Consider the following 19,468-nt stretch of genomic DNA (forward strand, 5'->3'; position numbering starts at 1 on the left):
CGCCAGGTGCGCGGGAGCCCCCAGCTCTGCCTGCGCCCAAGCCCCAAGCCCCAAGCCCCAAGCGTCCCTGTCCAGTTCTCAGGGGATGAGAAACCCTGGTCCTGAAGGTCACATCACACAGATCAGAAGGCGCCTCCAGACCCCGCCCGCTGACCACTCTGAGGGCTTCTATGTGTGTGGGCCCGATTCTCTGTCCAGGGACGTCATGCTGAGGCCCCAAACTGCACACCAAGAACAACGCCCTGCAGTTCTCTTGGCCTCTCTCGTGATTGTATAATGGCTGCTGTGCCTCCAGCCACAGCATCCACATTCCAGAGGGAGAAAGGAGGAAGAGGGGTGGGAGAAGCGGTGGTGTTTGCTGATTGTTTCTTTCATAAGGAAATAAAAACCTTCCCTGAGTCACCGGCCACCTGTCTCAGTGCTCAGAGCCACGTCCCGGGACCCGGCGGAGCTGCCCGGGAGCTGGGGGAGTGTCCTGATGTCCTAGTTCCCAAACAGAAGGGGACGAGGGAGGGCTGGGCTCCGGCCAGCGCCCTCTCCTGCCCAGGGCCCTGTGGGAAGAGGCCCGATCCCGCAGGCTCTGCGGGAGCCGTGGGCACTGGGGCACCAGCCTGGAGGGCAGCCAGAGGGCTCCTGGGCCGCTGACCCCCGCTGTTGGCCAGGAGCGGCCCAGCGCGGACTCCACGGTCAAGGGGATGGAGTGGACTCTGGCCAGGGCCCATGGCCACCAGCTGGACAGGCACAGGGCCAGGCCCTGCCCTCCCGCTGCTGGCGGACACTGCACTCCCGTGATCGGGGCCACCGTGTCCCCACAGCACGAGCTCGAGGTGACCTGTCCTGGTGGCACCGTCACACTTGCGGCTACTCCAGGGCACGCGGCTGTCCTCTGGGGCCGATGCTCATCCTCACCGGGGCAAACTGGGCCTCGCGCCAAGAGCGGTGGCCGGGCCCTGACCAGCCACTGACCGTGACTTCTGTCCCTGTCGTGGGCGGGACTCTGGGTGAGGTGCACTGGGGACAGTCCTGGTGTCCAGCACCGCACCTGGGATCCTCGTGGAATGAATGAGCCGGATCCAGTGTGGCCCGTGGCCCCTGACCAGGAGAGGCTGCCCGGCGGCCCTCGCCCGCTCCCGGGGGCACCTGTGGGCTCCGACGGCTGCGCGGCTCCCGGTGCCCGACCACAGGCCAGGCGCCCCCGCGGGCCCAGGTGGAGGCTTCTGTGAGTCTAGTGGACACGAGGATTTCCCACCTGCGGGAGGCGCCGAGGCAGGACCCGGCCAGGCCCCTCGCTGCGGGGGGCCCCACCCAGCACCGGTCGCCTGCCACCTGCCAGGTGGACCAAGCCTGCAGCGCTGGGCGTGGGCCAGGTGGCGGAGGCCCCTGCAGGGGCGCGAGGTCAGTGGGGCGGCCGCCGGCGTGGACAGCGGGCCCCGGGGCTGCTCCGCACCCTCCCTCTGAGGCTTGGGAACGTGTTCTGTGGGCGCAGGGACCCTCCGCAGCTCTGTCCACGTGGGAGTCACGGGGAGTGACCTCACGTCCCAGGGCACAAAGCAACTGTGTGGAGACAGCCCCGGCCAGCTCACGGCCACTCGGCCCAAGGGCCCCGGTGGGTCAGCAGGACCTGCAGGCCACTAAGTCCAAAGAAGGCCACTCTCGGGCCCCTAATCCCCCTAACCCCAGAGAAAGTGTCAAAGGCGTGGCAGGCCACGCCCTGGACTTTCTTCCCCTTCTCTGCCTCCAGCTGCACCAGCCCTGTCCCTCCCCTGGTCCTGAGACCCCCTTGTCCCCAGCCTGCCCCCTGCAGCCACCAGAGGCGCCTGTGCCCACCCAACTCAGGTCCCTCCCCTGCCCATGGCCTCCACGGCCCCCGCCCCGCTGGGGGACAGAGCCCAGGTCCCCTGCAAGGCCCCCAGGGCTCCGCACAACCTGCCCCACCCCTCCCCCACTTCCTGCTCCCTGCTCCGGCCCCAGGGCCTTTGCCCCCGCCCAGGCCTCAGCTCAGAGGGCCCCCTCTGGGACTCCCTGGGCGTCCTGGGGTCACAGCCTCGTGGCCTGGCTACGGGCAGCTGCTCCTTCCCGCTGCCTCCGCTGAGAGGACGCAGCCCGGAGGCTGAGTGTGGCCTCCCCATCCCCGGCCTCCCCAGGGCTGCCCAAGCTCCCGCGCTGCCAGAGCAGTCACGGCTGGGGTCAGCGCTTCCCAGGCCTGGACCCAAGTCCTCTCTCCTCGCTGTGGTCTGACTGTCCAGAGCCTGTGCCGGGGACTCGGCCCACGAGGGTGAGGGGCACGGCGGGGGGCAGGAGGCGCCCTGCCAGCCCTAACCTGCCCCCGGGAGCCCCCGGCTGTGGACTCTCCAGAAGCACAGATGGACCCTGCTGTGCCCAGGCTGTGTCCACCACTGTGACAGGCACCTGAGACGCGGCTGGGCTGGCTGACCGGGGGGCCCACCCACAGCTGTCCAGCGGGAGCAAGAGGGGCGTCCGGAAGGAGGGAGGCACAGGGTGGGCTGGGGTCCCCCAGGCCTCTCCAGGGACAGCTCCCAGTGACCGCAGGTGTCCTACTTCCCACACACCCTCCTGAGGACGCACCCTGCACCTCCAGCCTTGGGGACAGTCGCGACTGCCTGTGACGGCTTGGCAGCCCAGGTGACCCACAGGGCCCAGCGGGACCCAGAGTCCAGACACCTGTCTCCCTCTGAACCGCGGGGACTTTGGGCTTCTTCCTCTGGCAGAGACCCTGCCTGGCCACGCCCAGCCTCACCTGTTGGACTCCGAGTCCACCTGGAGCGCGCAGACGGCCAACCCTTGAGGCCTCCGAGCCGCAGAGGCTCTGACCCAAGTCCTCTGGCCTCGCTGTGGTCTGACCTGTCCAGAGCCCTGAGTCTGGCCTCCCACCCCCCCAGGTATGGACAGCGCTTGGCCTGACCACGGCCGCCTGGGGGGTCTGCGCTGTGGGTAGTTCGCGGGGTCCGTTTCCCGCTTGCGTCCCAGGGTGATGCGAGCACCTCTGGGTTGATTTCAGAGTTATCTTTGGGGACACGTGAAATGGGACCATGATCCAGCCGGGTGCGGTGGCCACGCCTGTCATCCCAGTGGCTTGGGAGGCTGAGGCAGGAGGATTGCAAGGTTGAGGCCAGCCTGGGCAACCCAGGAGGCCCTCACAAGGCGGGAGGCCCAGTCTGTAAACAGACGTCAGAGAGACAGACACGCCCAGCCCCCCCCCCCCCCCCCCCCCCGCAGGCCGTTCCCGTCCTCTTAGCCGTCAGTCCCTCGTGTCCCCTCCCTACCTCTCCTTCCTCCTCCCCCTATCGGGAGCAGGTGACAGGGTCACGTGACAGGTTCCCTGGAGGTGACCCCACGGTGCCCGGCCCGGCAGCCTCCCCGCTCTGCTCTTGCAGGGCTCTGCGCCACGTGGGCAGCTGTGTCAGCCGGTGGCCAGCGCTGTCTCGCCCCTCCCCGGCGGGGAGCACTGGCCTCCGACCCGCGGCCCTCTGTCCGTCCACCGGGTGACAGGCGCCAGCTGGGGCCCAGCTTTGAGTCGTGGTGGACGACGGTGCTCTGCCCATGAAGCATGAGCGCGGGAGTCCTGCAACTCTGATGGCGCTCTGTCGCCGCACGGCTCCTCCCAGTGTCCGGAGCGCCTGGTGGCATGGATGTGGTGTCTGTCCTGTCCCCTAGGCGAGGGCTCTGTGGGTACCTAGGGCCGCACTCCGCCAGACACCACTCAGGGACACCGCTCAGGGCCACCGCTCGGCCACCGCTGGCGGGATTGTGGCTGGGACGTGTGAGGCACCCATGCCAACCCCAGCCTGAGCCACCCACGGGTGACCTGCAGGTCCTCCCGATGGCCTCCCCCCACCGCGTCCCACCTCAGAGAGGCTGGCCCAGCTGCACATGGGTCCCACCTTTACCCTGCTGGGACTCATGACTCAGTAGAGGGGACAGCTGGGGACCAGGCAGGGCACAGGGCCACCGGGTCTACCAGTGACTTCACTGGTGGTCCCCCAAAGCCCCGTCCACGTCTGCAGGGTAATGTCACTGGACAGAGGTCTCTGAGATGAGGCCAAGCTGGGTTACCTGGGTGGACCTGACCCAGTGACCACTGTCCGTACGTGGGACGCTCAGAAGGTGGCAAGGCGGTGGCCGCTGGATGGCGTGGCCACGGCCAAGGAGAGGCAGGAGGGCCCCCTGGAGCCTTGGTCTCAGAACTGTGGCCTCCGGAGTCGGGGGGGGGTGGTGGCCAGCTGTGGGACTGGGTTCCCAGGTGGGGCTGGGCCCTGGGAGGGGCAGGGCCAGCGCCCAGGTCCACCCTGAGGTGTGTCCCACAGTGGCAACTGTGCCCCAGGCGGGTCCCTGCCCACTCTTCCCCGACCCCTCCCTGTCACCCTCAGGCTGCGGTGGCAGAAGGTGACTCTGATCTTCTCCACTAACAGGCTAAGTGCTCAGGGAGCCCTGCCCTCGCCGGCCCCGAGGCGCGTCCCAGGCGAAAGTGGGCGCCTTTGGGACATTCTCTGCCTCCTGGTTTAGGGGCTGTGACTCCAGGTCCCCAGAGCAGCCTGGGGTGGGTGGGAAGGACACCTTCAGGCAGGGACGGCCAGGACGCGGAGGGACAGGGGACATCAAGACTCAGCACCACGCGGGGTGAGGGGCACAAATCGCAGTGGGGGCCAAGTCCACTGTCCTTCCCTGCCCGGGCCAGCAGCGGCCAACAGGGGAGGCCGGGCTTGCAGGGACAGCTGCCAGGGCAGGACACTGACCCTCTCAGGCCTGAGGGTGGGGACTGGCCTCCAGCGGACAGATAGATGGACAGATGGGTGGACAGCACCTGGCCACAGCTGGGGCCCTGGAGACACCAGGAGGGTGTGGTCCCTGAGGGGCGGCCTCCCCGGGGACAGTGTCATGGTGGAGCCTGTCCCTCCTGCTCCCTCGCTCTGGGACGGGCAGTTTTCTGCAGCGGGTGGGACACCACTCCAGGGTGCAGCCGCCACATGCGGAGTGCGTGGGGGGGCAGAGCGCGTGGGGGGGCGGGGCAAGGGCGGCCTTGCTCTGGGAGGACAGGTGCCAGAGGGCACCGACTCAGACAGTGGCGGGGTCCACGCCTGGCCAGGGCTGACAGCCCTGTCCCCGAGACACCCACCCACCACGGTGGCCCCAGGCTGGAAGGGGCCTCCGGGCCCTGCGGGGGGCCGCTGGTCTTTCAGCCACGCAGCCTCCCTGTGGCGGGGCAGGGACAGTCTGCTAGGGACACTGCAGTCCACCCTGCGGGCACCCTCCAGGTGACCCCCAGCCAGAAAGGAAGACACGGACGGCGGGCGTTGGAGTGAGCCTTTAATTCATGTGAACCTAGAGCAGGAAATTAGGCGAAAATACAGCGCGTCCGTCATCCCGGCGGGGCCCTGGGTCCCGCGTGCGCAGGAGCTGTGCGACCACAGTCCCCGCAGTCCCCCAGGGAGGCCGGAGCTGCCCCCAGGCCCTGGCCCCGCCCACTCCATACAATATAAATAGCATCTTGACCCACACGGGGACACAGGGACACGGGGACATGGGCGGCTGCTGCATGCAGAGGGTGCCCCTGGGCCACCCCACGCCCTGCCACCTCGGGTCGCCCGGGGTCACCCAGGCCAGGCAGTCACCTCCCTCCGACTCCCTCTGCCTGCCACACGGGACACTTGGAAAACTCTTCTTTATACAAGCCGACCAGCCCTCAGCCCCTCCCTGGGGACAGGGGACGGCCAGGATGGAGAAGGCCGGGGGTGCAGGGCGGACACAGGTCAAGCCGGGCGGCTCCTCAGCCCACCCGGCGGATCCCCACGGTCTCCCTGCGAGCCGAGGCAGGACGCACCTGCTCTTCCTTGGACACACGGACCCACAGGTCCGTCTCCGAGGACAAGGGACAGTGGGAGAGGAGGGTCCCGGGGGTCCTCTACACACAGGGTAGGCAGGCGGCGGGCTGGCCCCTCAGCACTGGACTCGCCCTGCACCCCACGTCCACTAGGGTCCTCGCTGCCAAACCCGGGGCAGCCACGCTTGCCGAGGAGCGGGCAGCCCAGCCATGATCGCGGGAAGGGACCCTCACGCTGGCCTGGGGATGGCCGGCCTGGGGACAGCCAGCCTGGGGGCGCTCCGGCACTGCTCCTCACTGGGCAGCGACCCTCCTGGAGAGGCCGTGGGTCACAGAGGTGCACGCAGGTGCAGAGGTGGGAGGCCTGGCCACCCGTCAGGGAGCCCCAGCCAGTGGGTCCCAGCTGTCACCGCGTCCTGCCCTTCCGGGTGCCCTCCCTCCTGCGCGGTGGACAGGTGACGTCTCAAAACAACACAAACAGAAACAATGGTGCCAAGGTGGCTTCTGGCTCCCAGCGCGGTCGGTTTTGCGAAAAAGAACGTGCCTGTCTTGTCCGTCCTGTTGGTTGAGCCACAGACCTGAGAGGCCTGGCCGGCGGCCGTCCCTCTCTGGCCCCTGTAACAGGTGTCGCCGGGACCGCGGGCGGCTCTGTACAGTCGCGTCGGCTGCTCAGCAGCAGTGCGTAGCACCTTGGAGAACGGGGCTCACGGCGAACCCCAGGCGTCCCGTGGCGGCCAGCCACGGCCTCCCCAGCCCGCTGGCCCTGCTCCCTGAGTCCAGGCCGCATCGGCGTCCTGCTCGCTCCTGTCGTCCTGGAGGGCACCCATGGCGCGGAGGTGGCCTCGCGGCCTGGGAGGCGAGGACAGGAATCCACAGCAGCAGACGCCCAGGCCCACCGTGTCCGCCTCGCTGGGCTGAGGGTGGTTCGGCGGCCACGGTCCTAGAAGGGGGCCCCGGGCCGGCCCCGCGCCTGCAGCAGGCTCTCCACGAAGGCCAGGTAGTCTGGGCTGCGCCCAGGGTCCTCGGTGGTGGTGAGCGGGGCGCCCACCCGCGGGCGTTTGGCGGCCTTCACCTCCTCGGCCAAGAAGGCAGGTCCCTGCGGCGCCCCGGTGCTGAGTGACTGCGGGAGGCCAGAGCGCACCACGGTGAGCGTGGGCAGGGCCAGGCCTGGGAGCCGCCCTCCTCGGCCAGTGGCCACCTGCAGGAACCCTGGACCTCGAGTGAGCAGCCCCACCCCCCACCCCCAGCCAGTGGCCCTGACAGTCCACCTGCCGGGCAGTTCTGTCCAGCTGTGCGGAGGGAGGGCCACCCCACACCCCACCTCCCCTGGGCCCCTTGGCCTTTGTGCTGGAAAAGAGGAAAGACCCCAGCAAGCCAGTGAGTGCCAGCCGCTGTCCCGGTCACCTGCGGGACAAGTGCCCTGCTCAGGAGGAGCCAGCTCGGGACAGCAGCTCCCAGGCCCCGGGGGACGGCACACGCGGGCTGCGGCCTCACAGCCCGACCCCCTGCCCGGCCCTGGCAGTAAGGACGGCCAGCAACGCCCCCTTCCCCTCAACGGGCTTGTGCCCAGGAGCCCGGACCCAGCTGCCCTCCTGTTGGAGAACAGCCAGGCGGGCCAAGGGTCACCTCTGCCCCAGGATGACACCTGCGCCTGGCCCGCCACTCACCAGCCGCGAGCGCACCCTCTTGGGGAGCTCCTCCTCCAGGGTGAACAGGTCCGCGCGCTTCACGGTCAGCTGGGAGCCGTCCTCAAACTCCACCTGGGGGCACACAGGCCTCAGGGCGCTGACCCCAGCAGCCAGCCACCCTGAGGCCACAGGAGGCCAGCCAAGGCCGAGCCCCGCCCACCGCGCCTGCTGGGAGCCGCAGGGAATGGCCCAGGGCTGTCCTCCGGGTCCTGCTGGAGGGACAGCAGCAGCTGAGGGCAGCAGGGGCTGGCGCAGGCTCCATGGGGGGGACCCAGGCTGCGTCCCCCTCACCTCGGGCTCCACAGAGGGTGACAGATGGCAAAGACTGGCTCCCTGCAGTCTTTGTAGGCAGGGTGACCGCTGGGTGGACACAGACTGGTTTCCGGGGCCAGGAGGCATGCGGGGCTTGGGGGCTCCTTCCTTAGCTCAGGGCGGCGGCGGCCCAACCCCTGCCCAGGGCTCCTTGTTTCGGGGGTGGGTGCCCAATGGTGACCACAGATGCGGGTGCTGGGGCTCGGGGAAGGGAGCCCACTCAGGGCAGCCGAGGAGGGTGCCCCTCAGGGCCAAGCCCAGCAGCCGCCTCCCCGGGGGGCAGAAGGCTCTGGCTGCAGAGCCCTCACATCTCTCAGTGCCTGTCACTCAGGAGCCTGTCACTCGGGAACTGGGGCACAGACGGCTGCCAGGCTGGTGCCAGGGTCTCTCCTGCTGGGAGGCAGAGCTGCCTGAGCCCTGGCCACGGGTGCCTGGGGCGCAGGTCTTGCCCGGGTCCTGGGAGGGCAGCAAGGCCCTCGGGTCTGTGTGGAGTCCCAGAGCCTCTTCCGGCTCAGGTGTAAAGAGGGACCAAGACGCCCCTCCCTGCCTCCCTGCCTGCAGGTGGGACTGGGGAGGGGGCCGCAGAGCCTGCCCCGACCTTGGCGAGCCAATCGCAGCCTACAGGCGGGCTCCGGGCACAAGGGCTGAGCTTTGGGTGGGGAGACGCCGCGGCTTCCAGGTCAGGGGTGGCAGAGCTGCCCCGTGGGGCAGGGGACGACACCCTGCAGAACACCCGCGCCTCTGCCCCCTCCAGGGGCTCCCAGGAGACACCCGATGATCACCTCGTTCTGGAGTGCGGGGGGACGCAGCACTGGCTGGGCTGCAGGAGACCCCCTGGAGGTCTGCAGGACCCCGAACCGAGCCCCACTCTCCAAGGGCTGGGGTTTGGGCGGCAGTGTGGAGGACAGTGGGGGATGGCCGAGACGGGGAGCCATGCCTGCTGTGCGCTCCTCGCCCTCTCCTGCGGCGCCAGCCCGGCTGCCCTGCAGACCAGGCCGGTGCCCCCTGAGCTGCGCCAGCCTGCTCTTCCCCAGGGGAGCCCTGCGGGGCTCGCATCCCACTCACACATGGAGCAGTGCACTCGAGTCAGGTCCTCCCCTGCAGAGCCACCCAGAAAGGCGCGAGTCCAGAGGTCCCCTCCCCGTGTGGGGACCAGCAGCCTGTGGCAGTCTGCAGACACTCCCAACAAGAAGAGACTGGGGCCCAGATCCCAAACTCAGCCCGCGACACCAAGAGCTGGAGCACGCGGCACCCTGGAGGTGTGGTGAGGGTGGCTGTGGGAACCCTGGGCGCCCCCCACTCCTTGCTGGACAGGCTCTGCATGGCACGTCCACCCCAGCACAGTGCCCAGTGCTGCGGGAAGCGTGAGTGGCATGCCCCAGGCCCTGTGCAGGACACTGCCTGCTCCTGGTGAGGAGGCCCAGGGCTGGTCCTGACCCTGTCAGGCCCCACTCCAGGCAGGATGCGAGGCCCAGCCCCAAGCTGGACTCCCCTCTCCAGCACCCACAGGCGTGGCCTGGCTTGACTTCCCGCAGCCAGAAAGAGCCACCAGGTAGGGGGCTGGGGGCACTGTCGAGATTCCTCTGGCTGCGTCGGCACTGGATGGGCTCAGGTTGCCCCAACCCCACTGGCCCTGGGTCTACTCAAGCCAATCGGGATGCCCAGCAGGCAGCTGGCAGACCCGAGGCGGCTTTGCAGATCTGGGCTGGGACTCTCCCGGGCCTCTGGTGGCTGGTGCAGGCCCAGGAGGGGCCACTGTGCCCCTGTGGCTGGAAAGCACCTGCTTTGAGCCCCAGGCACAGGGTGTGGCCATGTCCCTGCGAGAGGCCAGAAAGGAAAACCCAGTGAGGCTGAGTGTGGCGCTGGCGGGGCCAGGCCGAGCCGCAGGTCCCAGGCCCTTGGGCTCACTGGGGCTCTAGTTCCAAATGCAGTGACACCTCGGGGCCATCCGTGGGGACTGCACTTTCTTCCTCCTTTTCTTCTATTTTTTGTACTGGGGACGGACCCAGGGACTGCACCACAAGCTGCACCCCCAGATTTTTAATTTTTACTTTGTGACAGGGTCTCACTAAGTTGCCCTAGTGGCTGTGATGACAGGCTGCCACTTTCTTTTTAACCACCCTCTTAGAGGTCCAAACTCAAGGGCCAGCGGAGAGTCTGGCTGAGAGACAAGCCAGGGTCAGGAAGCCCTGCCTGCGGCTGCGTGACCCACGTGACCCCCAGGGCAGCACTGACGCAGCGCCCTGGCAGGGAAAAGCAGACCCAGGGGCCCCAGCAGCGGACAGCTGTGCTGCAGAACAGGGGCTCGTCCTGAAATCACACTTTTAAAGAGTTTCCTTCAGCCCCGGGGAGGCAGGCCAAGGGCAGAGGGGAGCTGTGGGTGCTGGGGGGGACTCTGCCTTCCGCAGGCCCCGGGGGCCCAGCGCAGAGCAACCACCAGACAGTGGGGCTGGGGGCGTGGCTCCGTGGTGGAGCCTAGCGTGCAAGGCACTGGCTCGCCTCTTAGCCCCGCGTGTAAGTGAACAAAGGTCCATCGACAACTTAAAAGAAAAACAAGACCAACCAGCCCTGCGCTTCCGTCAGGCAGCTGGAGGGGGGCACCAGCAAGCCCGGCACGCTGCTGGGGAAGGGCCTGAAGCTTTGCAGGGCCACAGGAGTCCTGCTCACCTGATAGATGTGACTGGTAATGGAGGAGATGAACTTGGCCTTGTAGAGGTTGCCGTCCGTCCACCGGAGCTCCACCAACTCGCCCTCGGGAGGGGGCCCCAGCCGCAAGCAGTCTCTACTCTGCAGACAGAGCGCAAGTCTGGTGAGGCGGCCCCTCTGTGCACCCGGCTCTGTGTGTGGATTCAGGTTCCTCTGTCCCTTGGCCCAAAAGGGGGCGGGGGGCGGGGTGGGGGTGACTGCAGGGACAGCGGGACCCCAGGTGGGTGCCCAGCTGGAGTGCGGCCCTCCCCCGGGCTCATGTGGGCAAGTGCTTTCCGCAGTTTTGGTGGAAACAGAGCTTTCCCTGCCAAGGCTGAGGGCTGGAGGGGCTCCCTGACCAGGGGTCTCCACCCCCCACCCCACCCCCGTGCTGTGCCTTCACCCTCCCGGCCCCCCGGGCTCACAGTGATGCTCTCGGGGTACAGGTTGTCGCTGTAGGAGCCGTCATCGAAGTTCACTTCGTAGAAGGTCTGCGTGGTGCTGCCGATGACGCGGCAGCGGTAGTAGAGCCCGTTGCGGTTCTTGGTGATGACCACCTGGCCTAAGGACACGGCCCTCAGGAGCTGGACCTGGGAGGGCGGGGGGCGGGCTGTCAGCGGGGAGGGGACGAAGGGCGGCGGGCAGGGACAGGACAGACAGGGCCCTTACAGCGTGTCCCCCAGACTTGTGCTTGAGGCAGGTGATGGACACCACGTAGGGCCAGTCGTCCGGCTCCATGAGGACCCCAGCGGCGTGGGCACAGGTCACGTGGAAGGACGTGGAGCAATGCTCGTAGGAGCACTGGATGCAGGCCCCCGACACCTTCTTCATCCTCTTCCGGCAGTACACACATTTCTGAGGGTCACGGGTAGAAAATGAGGCTCTAGCTAGAATCTTCTGCTTCCCACGGGGGAATGACCCTGAGGCCCAGGTTAGAAGATGGAACCCTCCCCCAGCACAGCCACCCTCACCCAAGTTTGGTGGTGACATCCTGGGGAGGCCCTGCCCTGTTGGGGAGGGCTTCTTCAGCTGCCCAGTCAGAGCCCTCCAGGGCACCCCGCCTCGGCCTGCAGCCCTGTGAGCTGCAGGAGGCACAGGAGTGTGACCGCCCCCCTCCACCAGGCTGTGCAGAAGGCACTGCCCATAGGCAGGAGCCCACCGCAGCGCTCCTCAGCCAAGAGGAGGAGCTGCGTCACGGGTGAGCTCGGGGACCCTGGAGAACATGCAAGAAGCGAGGAAGGCACCACACAGGCCACCCATGGAGAGTCCAGGACAGGCGAGTCCAGGACAGGAGGTGGATTTGAGGTTGCCATGGGCTATGGGAGGGGATGGGGGTGACAGGGCTTCCCTTAGGGACGATGGAATGCTCTGGACCTAGTAGTGATGGACGCGCAATCTAAAGATACTACACTGAACGCCAGTGGATCGTCACTTTAAGTGAACCAGGGCGGGGTCCGGCTCAGGGTAGAGTCCCCAGCACCAAGTCTAGAAAAGAGAACTGAGCCTCAGTCCCTAACAGAAGCCTGCAGGGCAGCCTCCTTTGTAATAAAGGACCCTTGTAGGGTCACTACTGCAGGCATCTGGCCTGTCCTTGCCCTGAAGAAGCATCGGAGGCCAAGCCCTGGGTTTCTGCCTCACCCAGGCCGGGCCACCCCATGCTGTCACCCTGAGCGTTTAATAAGAAGGCCTTTATGGCTCTATAAACCACGTCCAAAGGCCAGATGAGCCCCGAGGCAAAGGGCCCACAGCAGTGCCCATCGACTGCGGGTCATGGCGATGAGCTCTCATTATGAAGCTGCCGCTGCCTGCCGCCCTGCCAGCAGGGCCAGCCCAGCACAGGCCTGGCCCTAACCCTGCACAGGCCTGGCCCTAACCCTGTGGTGCGGGGCCTCCTGGAGGAGCCAAGGCAGAGCCGGAGCAGGGCACAGCCTCCACCCCAGAGGACCCACCCTGATGTCTGCAGAGATCCATGACTACCCAGGCTGCCCCCCAAGGTCCTAGGGCGTCTAGCTGTGACACCCTGCTTTGGCAAATGTGCAGCCGGCCCTTCCCTCCCACCAGAAGCCTGGCCTGACACGGCTGGGCAAAGCTGGCCGTGGAGAGCAGGGGAGCTGGCTCCCCCACTTGCCCCACACCAGCGGCCCCAGAGCCAACTCCTCCTCGAGCCTCTGGCTCCTCCAGGAAGCTTCCGGGTCCATCCCGGCCTGGCGAGGCAGATGAGCTCACGCTTCGATAACCCAGGCCCCGGACGGACGCCCAGAGTGGGCAGCAGGAGCGGGTAGAGGACCACGGTGCGGGCTCTGAGGTGTGCCGCCGGAGGCCTGCAGGGGCCGCTGGGCAGCAGGCGCTCACGGCCTTCCCTGCGAGGCCCCGAAGCAGCACACGCAGCCACCAGCCCCGTGGGAGAGGGTTTTTAATTCATCGTTACAAGTGCTCGCGATGAAGAGGCTGCCTGCTGGAAATGTCAGATGGTCCATAAAGTGCCCACGAGGGAGGGTTTGTCACTGCACTGCGCCCACGCCACCGCTCCACCTGAATAATGAAGCTTCTACCCGCGTCTGTGCCCGACTCAGCGCCGCTGAAGAGGAGCCACCTGCAGCCACAGGCCTCCCCATCGCCCGTCGGTGCCCAGCAGGGCTGGCAGCCACAGACTTCTAAACATGCCCCTGCTGTCACCTATTCAGCCTGCCCAGGTGGCCCTGCACCTGTGGGGCTCTGGGCATGTGGTCCTGGCCCCGGGGCCCGTGGGCTCCTGATGCCAGCTGCTCAGGGAGCCCAGGATCTGTGGTAAGGGTCAGTCCTGTTCCCCCAGGACTCTCCAGCAGGCCCACTGCCCGCCATACCACTCAGCAGCCTGGGGCGTCAACATCTAGAACTGTCCCAGGCACAACCAACAGCCAGGTCGCTGTCCATGTCCCTGGCAGAGGGGTAGCCCCTGGACAGCTGTGCACAGGCTGGGGGAGCTGCGTGTGCCCTCCGTCCCTGTGGCGTGAGGCTGCGGCAGCCCAAGTGCGGGCAGTGCCGAGACTGCTCCTCAGGCGCTGTGGCCGCGCTCCCAGGTCAGGGCACAGGAGCACGCGGTGGGGAAGCAGGGAGGAGCAGGGCGGGGGTGCCAGACGCCCCTCAGGGCGGAGACTGGCGGTGGGTGGTCACCCGCTCCAGGCCCGGGTTCCTTATCTGCAGACAGAGGCAGGGATGTCCCAGCCACTGCTGCCACGGGAGCCAGGCGCAGGACCCTGAGGCTGAACAGGGCTCCAGGGGCTGCAGAGAGGGCGCCCCGGAGCAGCTGGCGGCGGGGGCAGGAGGGGATGGCCCCGCTATGCGCTGCCCCTGCTATGGGAAGGGCGCAGGCCCAGGGAGGCCCAGCAATCTGCCCAGGTCCTGACCCTGCCCACCGCCTGCTCCTCCCTGCTTCCCCCGGGGTGACTGGTGTCAGCATGGGCAGGAGGACACGGCCAGCCCGCAGAGAGCAGAGGCCCCGACAGCCATTTCTCCAACAGACACCTGCAGAGAAAGGGGACCGGGGAGGACAGGACCCCTCCCCACCAGGGAGGCGCCAAGCAGAGCTGAGGCCCAGCCTGCAGAGCAGGCACCAGCACTGAGGGGGACACGCTCCTGGGGACGGGGTCCAGACTGTGTGCACGTCCCGCAGCCACCGAAGGCAACCCTAGAAAGGCGTCTCAGCATCACGCAGCCAACTGCCAGATGGGGACCCTGGGCGCCAGCAACAACGGCACAGACGGAAGCCGGTCCGTCCCCACGCAGGACGCTCGGCCACGAGAGGAAATGACCAGCAGGCTCAGACCCACCTCGGCGACACCCGACCTGAGGGCAGCAGCAGGTCCCAGGACACAGGCCGCCCGGCTCCTCTGTGGCGAGGGCCCTAACCTGGGCGACCCCAGAGCAGGGGAGCACTGGGGGCAGGTGGGGAGGCCCGCGGATGTCACAGCGGTGGTGACAGCGCAGAAAGCACAGGAGCAGCAAGGCCAGGGGGCTGGGGGCTGGGGCTCTCTGCACAGGGGCCTGAGTGGGCCTTGTGGGGGTGGGGGCTGGGCTGGGCCTGTCACCAGGCCCTAGCCTGCTGGCTCTTGCACTGGGCAGTGTCCGTGGACCCAGGTGGCCCTGAGGGCTGGTGGGCAGGCCTGGGCGGGGCACCTACCAGCTTCCACCGCTGCTCGGGAATGCCACCCACGTCAACAGGCTGGCGCTCAGCCACATTCAAGAACCGCACCTCAGGGACGGCGATGGCACAGATGATGTGGATCCACCTGGGAGACAGGGTCAGGGGTCACCGGGCCGCACCTGATGGTCGGGGACTGTCACAGGGGTTGCTGGGCCAGACTGGGCAGGGGCCAACAGTGAGTGGGGGGGGGGCAGGGAGACAGGCTCCACCCTAGAAGTGGCGGTCAGCTTGGTTGGGAATAAGGGACCTTGAAGGGGCACTCGGCGCTGGGGACAGGAGGCTGGGGGCACCCACCTGCTGTCGGTGGTGGTCTGCAGTGCTCCCCCCCGGAGGTTACACAGGCAGCACTCCTGTGGGCAGACAGCGAGGCCAGGGTGAGGCCACCTCCCACCCTGTCCTTATCCACCCAGAGGCCACCAAAGGGACAGGCAGGAGGTTGTCGGGTTCCCCGCTCAGCACAGAGGGAGGAGACAAGCCACAGGCCCCAAGGCCAACCCCTGGAGAGGGCGGGGTGCAGTTACCGCAGTCCAGGCATGCGCTGTGCACCGGGAGCACGTCCAGCCGTCCTTGACCAGCTCAGGGCGGACGCCATAGCAACCTGGAAGACGGCAGAGGCGGCTGAGACCAGGGAGATGACCTGTCACCAGGGCTGCACGTGGGGCCAGGGTCTCAGAGCCAGGGGTGGCACTCAGGCAATCGCTCTGACCCCCCCTCAGCCCCAGCCCAGGCCACTGCACATGAGTGGGCGGCTGCAGAGCTGGTGGGGATGTGACGTGCGGCCCCGCCCTGGCTGCCCTCCTGTCCTGGCCAGCCCCAGAACCTGGAGGCACGAGGAGGGTCCCCTCCATTCTGGGGGAAGCAGCCCCCGCCTACCAGAGTCAAGACCTGCGATGGCACGGCCCGGCCTCAGGCGGGACTTATGCCAGCACAGTGGGAGGCGGACACGACCCACTTTGCAATGTGGCCCTGGGTTTGGAAAAGGGAGAGGATGGCAGGGGGTGGGGGGCGCTGAGTCAGGCCCACAGCAAGGGGAGGCACTGCCTGCCTCGGGGCTCTGTGTAGCGATGGGGAGGGGGCTCTCTGCCGGTGGCGACCACCCATCTGGCTGTGGCAGGCTTGGCCACATCAGGCCTGAAACCCTGCAGCAGGCTCCCCAGAAGCCACCTGCCTAGAAGTGTCTCAGAGCCAGCCCCCCACAGAGCTCGCAGCCCAGCAGGAGACACCATGGACACTGGGATGAGTCACAGCAGACCTACCCAGCAAGAACAGGAACTGAAGGTGCTCAAAGCTCTGCCATCTCAGAGCCACCGCTGCCCCTGCCCCCGAGGACGGGGACGTACCCATCTTACTGCTGTGCCTGGGCACGCCTCTGAGCAGGGCAGGTGGCACAGTGCAGACAGGTCACCCCGGCTGTGTGGGAATCACCTCCCAACAGGGGTCACCGGCGCCTGATGGCACCTCATTGCGGAGGATCACAGGAACTGGCCAGAGGCCTGTGGCCAGATGAAGTGCAAGGACCCTGCCCCCAAGGCCACCCAGCAGGGAGAGACTGGAAGGAACAGGGGCCCCTGGCTCGTCTCTCTCGCAGACGTGAGACCAGGCCAGGGCCAGCAGACACCTGGGCCATACCTCTCCTCCTGGGCACTGTGGGCCATGGGGTCACCCCTCCCTGGCTGGCCTGGCGAGATGGGGCCCTTCTGGTCCCAGGTCTGCTGGTCACTCCCCCTTAGCCAGCAGCTGGCCAGCGTACGGGCGGCCCTGCCCCACACCAGACAGCGGGCCCCCAGCACCCCTGGCCCGAGACGGGAAGGGCAGGTGAGCTGGAAACCGCAGGGCCTGCAGCAGGGGAGACCTGCCCTGCCACAGACCCCCCACCCGCTGCCACCTGGCGGGGCACTCACTGGCATGGACCTGCAGGCAGCACTTGGCACAGGCGATCAGCGGGCTGGTCCCCTCGTCGTCCACACAGGAGCTGGCGGGCAGCGGCTCAGTGTTCCCCCCACTGGAGGTGAAGCACATCTCTGGGATCAGAGGCCGAGTCTTCTGGCCGCTTTTGGAAGGTGGCGAGGCGGAGGGGCCCTCCCCAACAGAGGCTGGCGGGGCCTCCTTCTCCATCTGCAGGGACTACAGGAAGGGGTGGCCTTCAGTGGGGGAGCAGAGACCTTGCTCAGGACACCGGCACCCGAGTCCTGCACCCCAGTTCCCAGGCTGACCTGCCGTCGCAGGCCAGGCGTGGCCACCCCCACCTCCACCCACCCCGCCTCTCACCAGGCCCTGCTGAGGGTCCTGGAGGGTCCCAAACATGGCTGTAGCCTGTCTGGCCTGCTCAGCACCACGCTGGCCAGAGCAGCCCCAGGGTGGTGGCCTGCGGAGGGGGACGTGACTAGATTGCTCCTGCTGCTCAGCTCAGCAAGGGGATTCCTGGCACTTTGACTCCCAGCAGCCTCTGGCCACAGAGAACATGGGGAGAGAACATGTTTGGAGACTTCTAGAAATGACAACTTGTGTGTCTCAACGGCCAGAGTGCAGGTGTCAGCAGCTCAGGGGGCAGGACCTGGTCATAGGCCACCTTGGAGGGACACGTGCCCCTGGCCTGCTGCCCCTCCAGGCCCCATGCCTAAGCACAGCCCTAGGCTCAGACCCTCCCAGGGCAGCGTGGCAAGGCCTGGGAGAGGGGAGCACCATCCCATGTCGGGGGTGGGCAGACCCAGGGGGCAGAGCAAAGGGGATCAGCAGGCGAGGCAGGCACGGTGCACACCTGCCGTCCCAGCTGCTCAGGAGGCCGAGGCAGAAGGCCCCCAAGTCTGAGGCCAGCCTGTGACTCGGCGAGACCCTTGGCAGGGGCTGGGAGGAGTGGGCCTAAGGCATGAGGCAGGTGCACCGGGGAAATGGCACTGGGCCAGGGCTCCTCGAGGTGGTGGCCCCCTGCCAGACAGGCTCCAGCCCTCCTCTGGGCTCTGGCTGCCACACATACCACCCTCAGCCCCTGCCAACGCCTGCCTGCTGGTCCCTGCACACCTCCGAGCCCCTTCCACCCGCTGCCCCTTGGGTGGGGGAAGGGGCTAGTGCCCTCTCTGGGGACACAGGGCGGCCTGCGCCCAGCTAATCCCACTGGCTCTTGGGATGAACTGCCGTGGACTTGGGATCCTCCTAGGCCAGTCATGGCAGCGGTAGGGGAGAGGCTGGCCCTGGGCCCCGGCATGCGGCTCACCTGGCTGTAGGGGTAGAAGAGGGTGCAGATGGCGCAGTAGGGCTCAGTCAGGGCGGCTGCGGCATTGAACTTGCGCTCAGCCTGGAAGCTAGCTGCCTTGTTCTTCCACTGCAGGGACAGCAGGGACCTCAAGGCCTCGGGGTCACTCATGTCCTCCTCCCCGGAGAAAGGCAGGGATTCTAGCACACAGCAGGCGAGTAGGGGGCAGACCTGAGTGCCCGACGCCGACCAGGGACCCACCTGCTCTCACACCACCTCAGGGACACTTCTGCAGGCCCATCACTTGCCACCACTGACCTGGCACTTCCTGGCCTATGTCCCGTAACAAGGTGGGGACACGTTTGACTTGTTCCTCAGAGTTTCCCCAGTGCTCAAGGCCCAGGGTCCTCAAGAATGGTGACTTCCCCCAGCCAAGGACCCACAAAGACTCGGTGCCCTTCCCTGCACCTGCCACCTAGGCCCTCCCAGGCCTGTCTGGTGGGAGACGGTGCCTGGGAGAGGCTGGGCCTCCTGCCATCGCTCCAGCCCCCACCCATTTCTCTGCACTCCGCAGGCTCATGTCCGCAGAGAGGCAGGCTGGGACTGTGACTCAGGTGAAGGCAGGTCACGGGCATCTCAGACTCCAGGGGACATGCCTGCTCAAGAGGCTGCAGTCCCCTTGCCCCGCAGCCTGCTGCCTGTCCTCAGCTGGAGCACGTGGTCCCGTGACCATCTGGTTGCCCACGGTCTTTCCTGATTCTCCCGTGGTCATGGAGTGCTGTCCCCAAGAAGCAGGGTGCTCCTTCGAGTCCCAGCCTGCAGCCCAGTGGGCCTCCTGGAGTTCCGGCTGGGTCGGCTGTGTGCCAGTCGGAGCTTACCCAGGGGGGACGCCATCCCAGGCCCCTGACACATATGCTCAGCACCCCTGGGGCAGGGCCAAGGACCTCAGGCTGAGACTGCTCTCCTGGCCCCAGGCAGTGGTCCCGCCAGCATGGGGCAGGGCAGGCCCCAAGGGGCCTAAGGAGCCAGGGTGAGAGGAAGCGGCAGGCTCCTGTCACCAAACCCTCAGGATCTAGCCCCTCCTGAGCTTCAGATCAGACCAGGTGAGAGAAGTCCACTCGCAATTTTGACTCCACATGCATCTTAGCCAAAGCCTGAGGGGAGGCAGGACACTGGCTCAGTCCCTGGGTGGTGACGGGCTGCGGCAGCCTGTGGCTGGCCCGATGACAGCTGGCCACGAGGTCTCCCTCTGCTGGCTCCCTTCTGTCACTCAAGGACAGACCTCTACCCTGGCTGTTTCTATGGATGGACAGGGTGGAAGCAGGGAGATGAGAAGGGGACGTCCACTGGCCACAGCTGAGAGCTCCCGCTGCCCAGGCGCTCCGCGACCACATCCAGAACCTCATCTGCGAGGAGGGCCAGGGCACTGCCCGCCACCCACACTGCACCATGCGCAGCATCTCAACAGATCCTGAGGCTGCGGGAGGCTGGGGTGGGAGGCTGCGCTGGGGGCCAGGCAGGGCTGAGTGCCCAGGGCGTGGGCGCTGGTGGACGCAGCCCGGGCCTGGGGC

General features: G+C 67.3%; 1 protein-coding gene across 2 annotated transcripts in view; it reads right to left on the bottom strand.

The window, feature by feature from the left end:
- Nucleotides 1-5,308: 5,308 nt before the first annotated feature.
- Nucleotides 5,309-19,468, bottom strand: part of Kdm4b (lysine demethylase 4B) — a 114,039-nt gene continuing 99,879 nt past the window's right edge. For both annotated transcript variants that reach the window (XM_046444013.2, XM_046444011.2), the window contains 10 exons: nt 17,919-18,097; nt 16,609-16,831; nt 15,229-15,305; nt 15,002-15,057; nt 14,684-14,792; nt 11,194-11,379; nt 10,950-11,114; nt 10,507-10,626; nt 7,507-7,599; nt 5,309-6,959 (listed from right to left, as the gene is read on the bottom strand). In XM_046444013.2, the coding sequence (XP_046299969.1) occupies nt 6,780-6,959; nt 7,507-7,599; nt 10,507-10,626; nt 10,950-11,114; nt 11,194-11,379; nt 14,684-14,792; nt 15,002-15,057; nt 15,229-15,305; nt 16,609-16,831; nt 17,919-18,097 (1,388 nt within the window). In that variant the 3' untranslated portion in view covers nt 5,309-6,779. The remainder of the gene's footprint in view (nt 6,960-7,506; nt 7,600-10,506; nt 10,627-10,949; nt 11,115-11,193; nt 11,380-14,683; nt 14,793-15,001; nt 15,058-15,228; nt 15,306-16,608; nt 16,832-17,918; nt 18,098-19,468) is intronic.

Source organism: Marmota monax, unplaced genomic scaffold (assembly GCF_021218885.2).
Source record: "Marmota monax isolate L192 unplaced genomic scaffold, Marmota_monax_Labrador192_F-V1.1 WCK01_AAM20220418_F8-fsc00102, whole genome shotgun sequence".
Lineage (NCBI taxonomy): Eukaryota > Metazoa > Chordata > Mammalia > Rodentia > Sciuridae > Marmota > Marmota monax.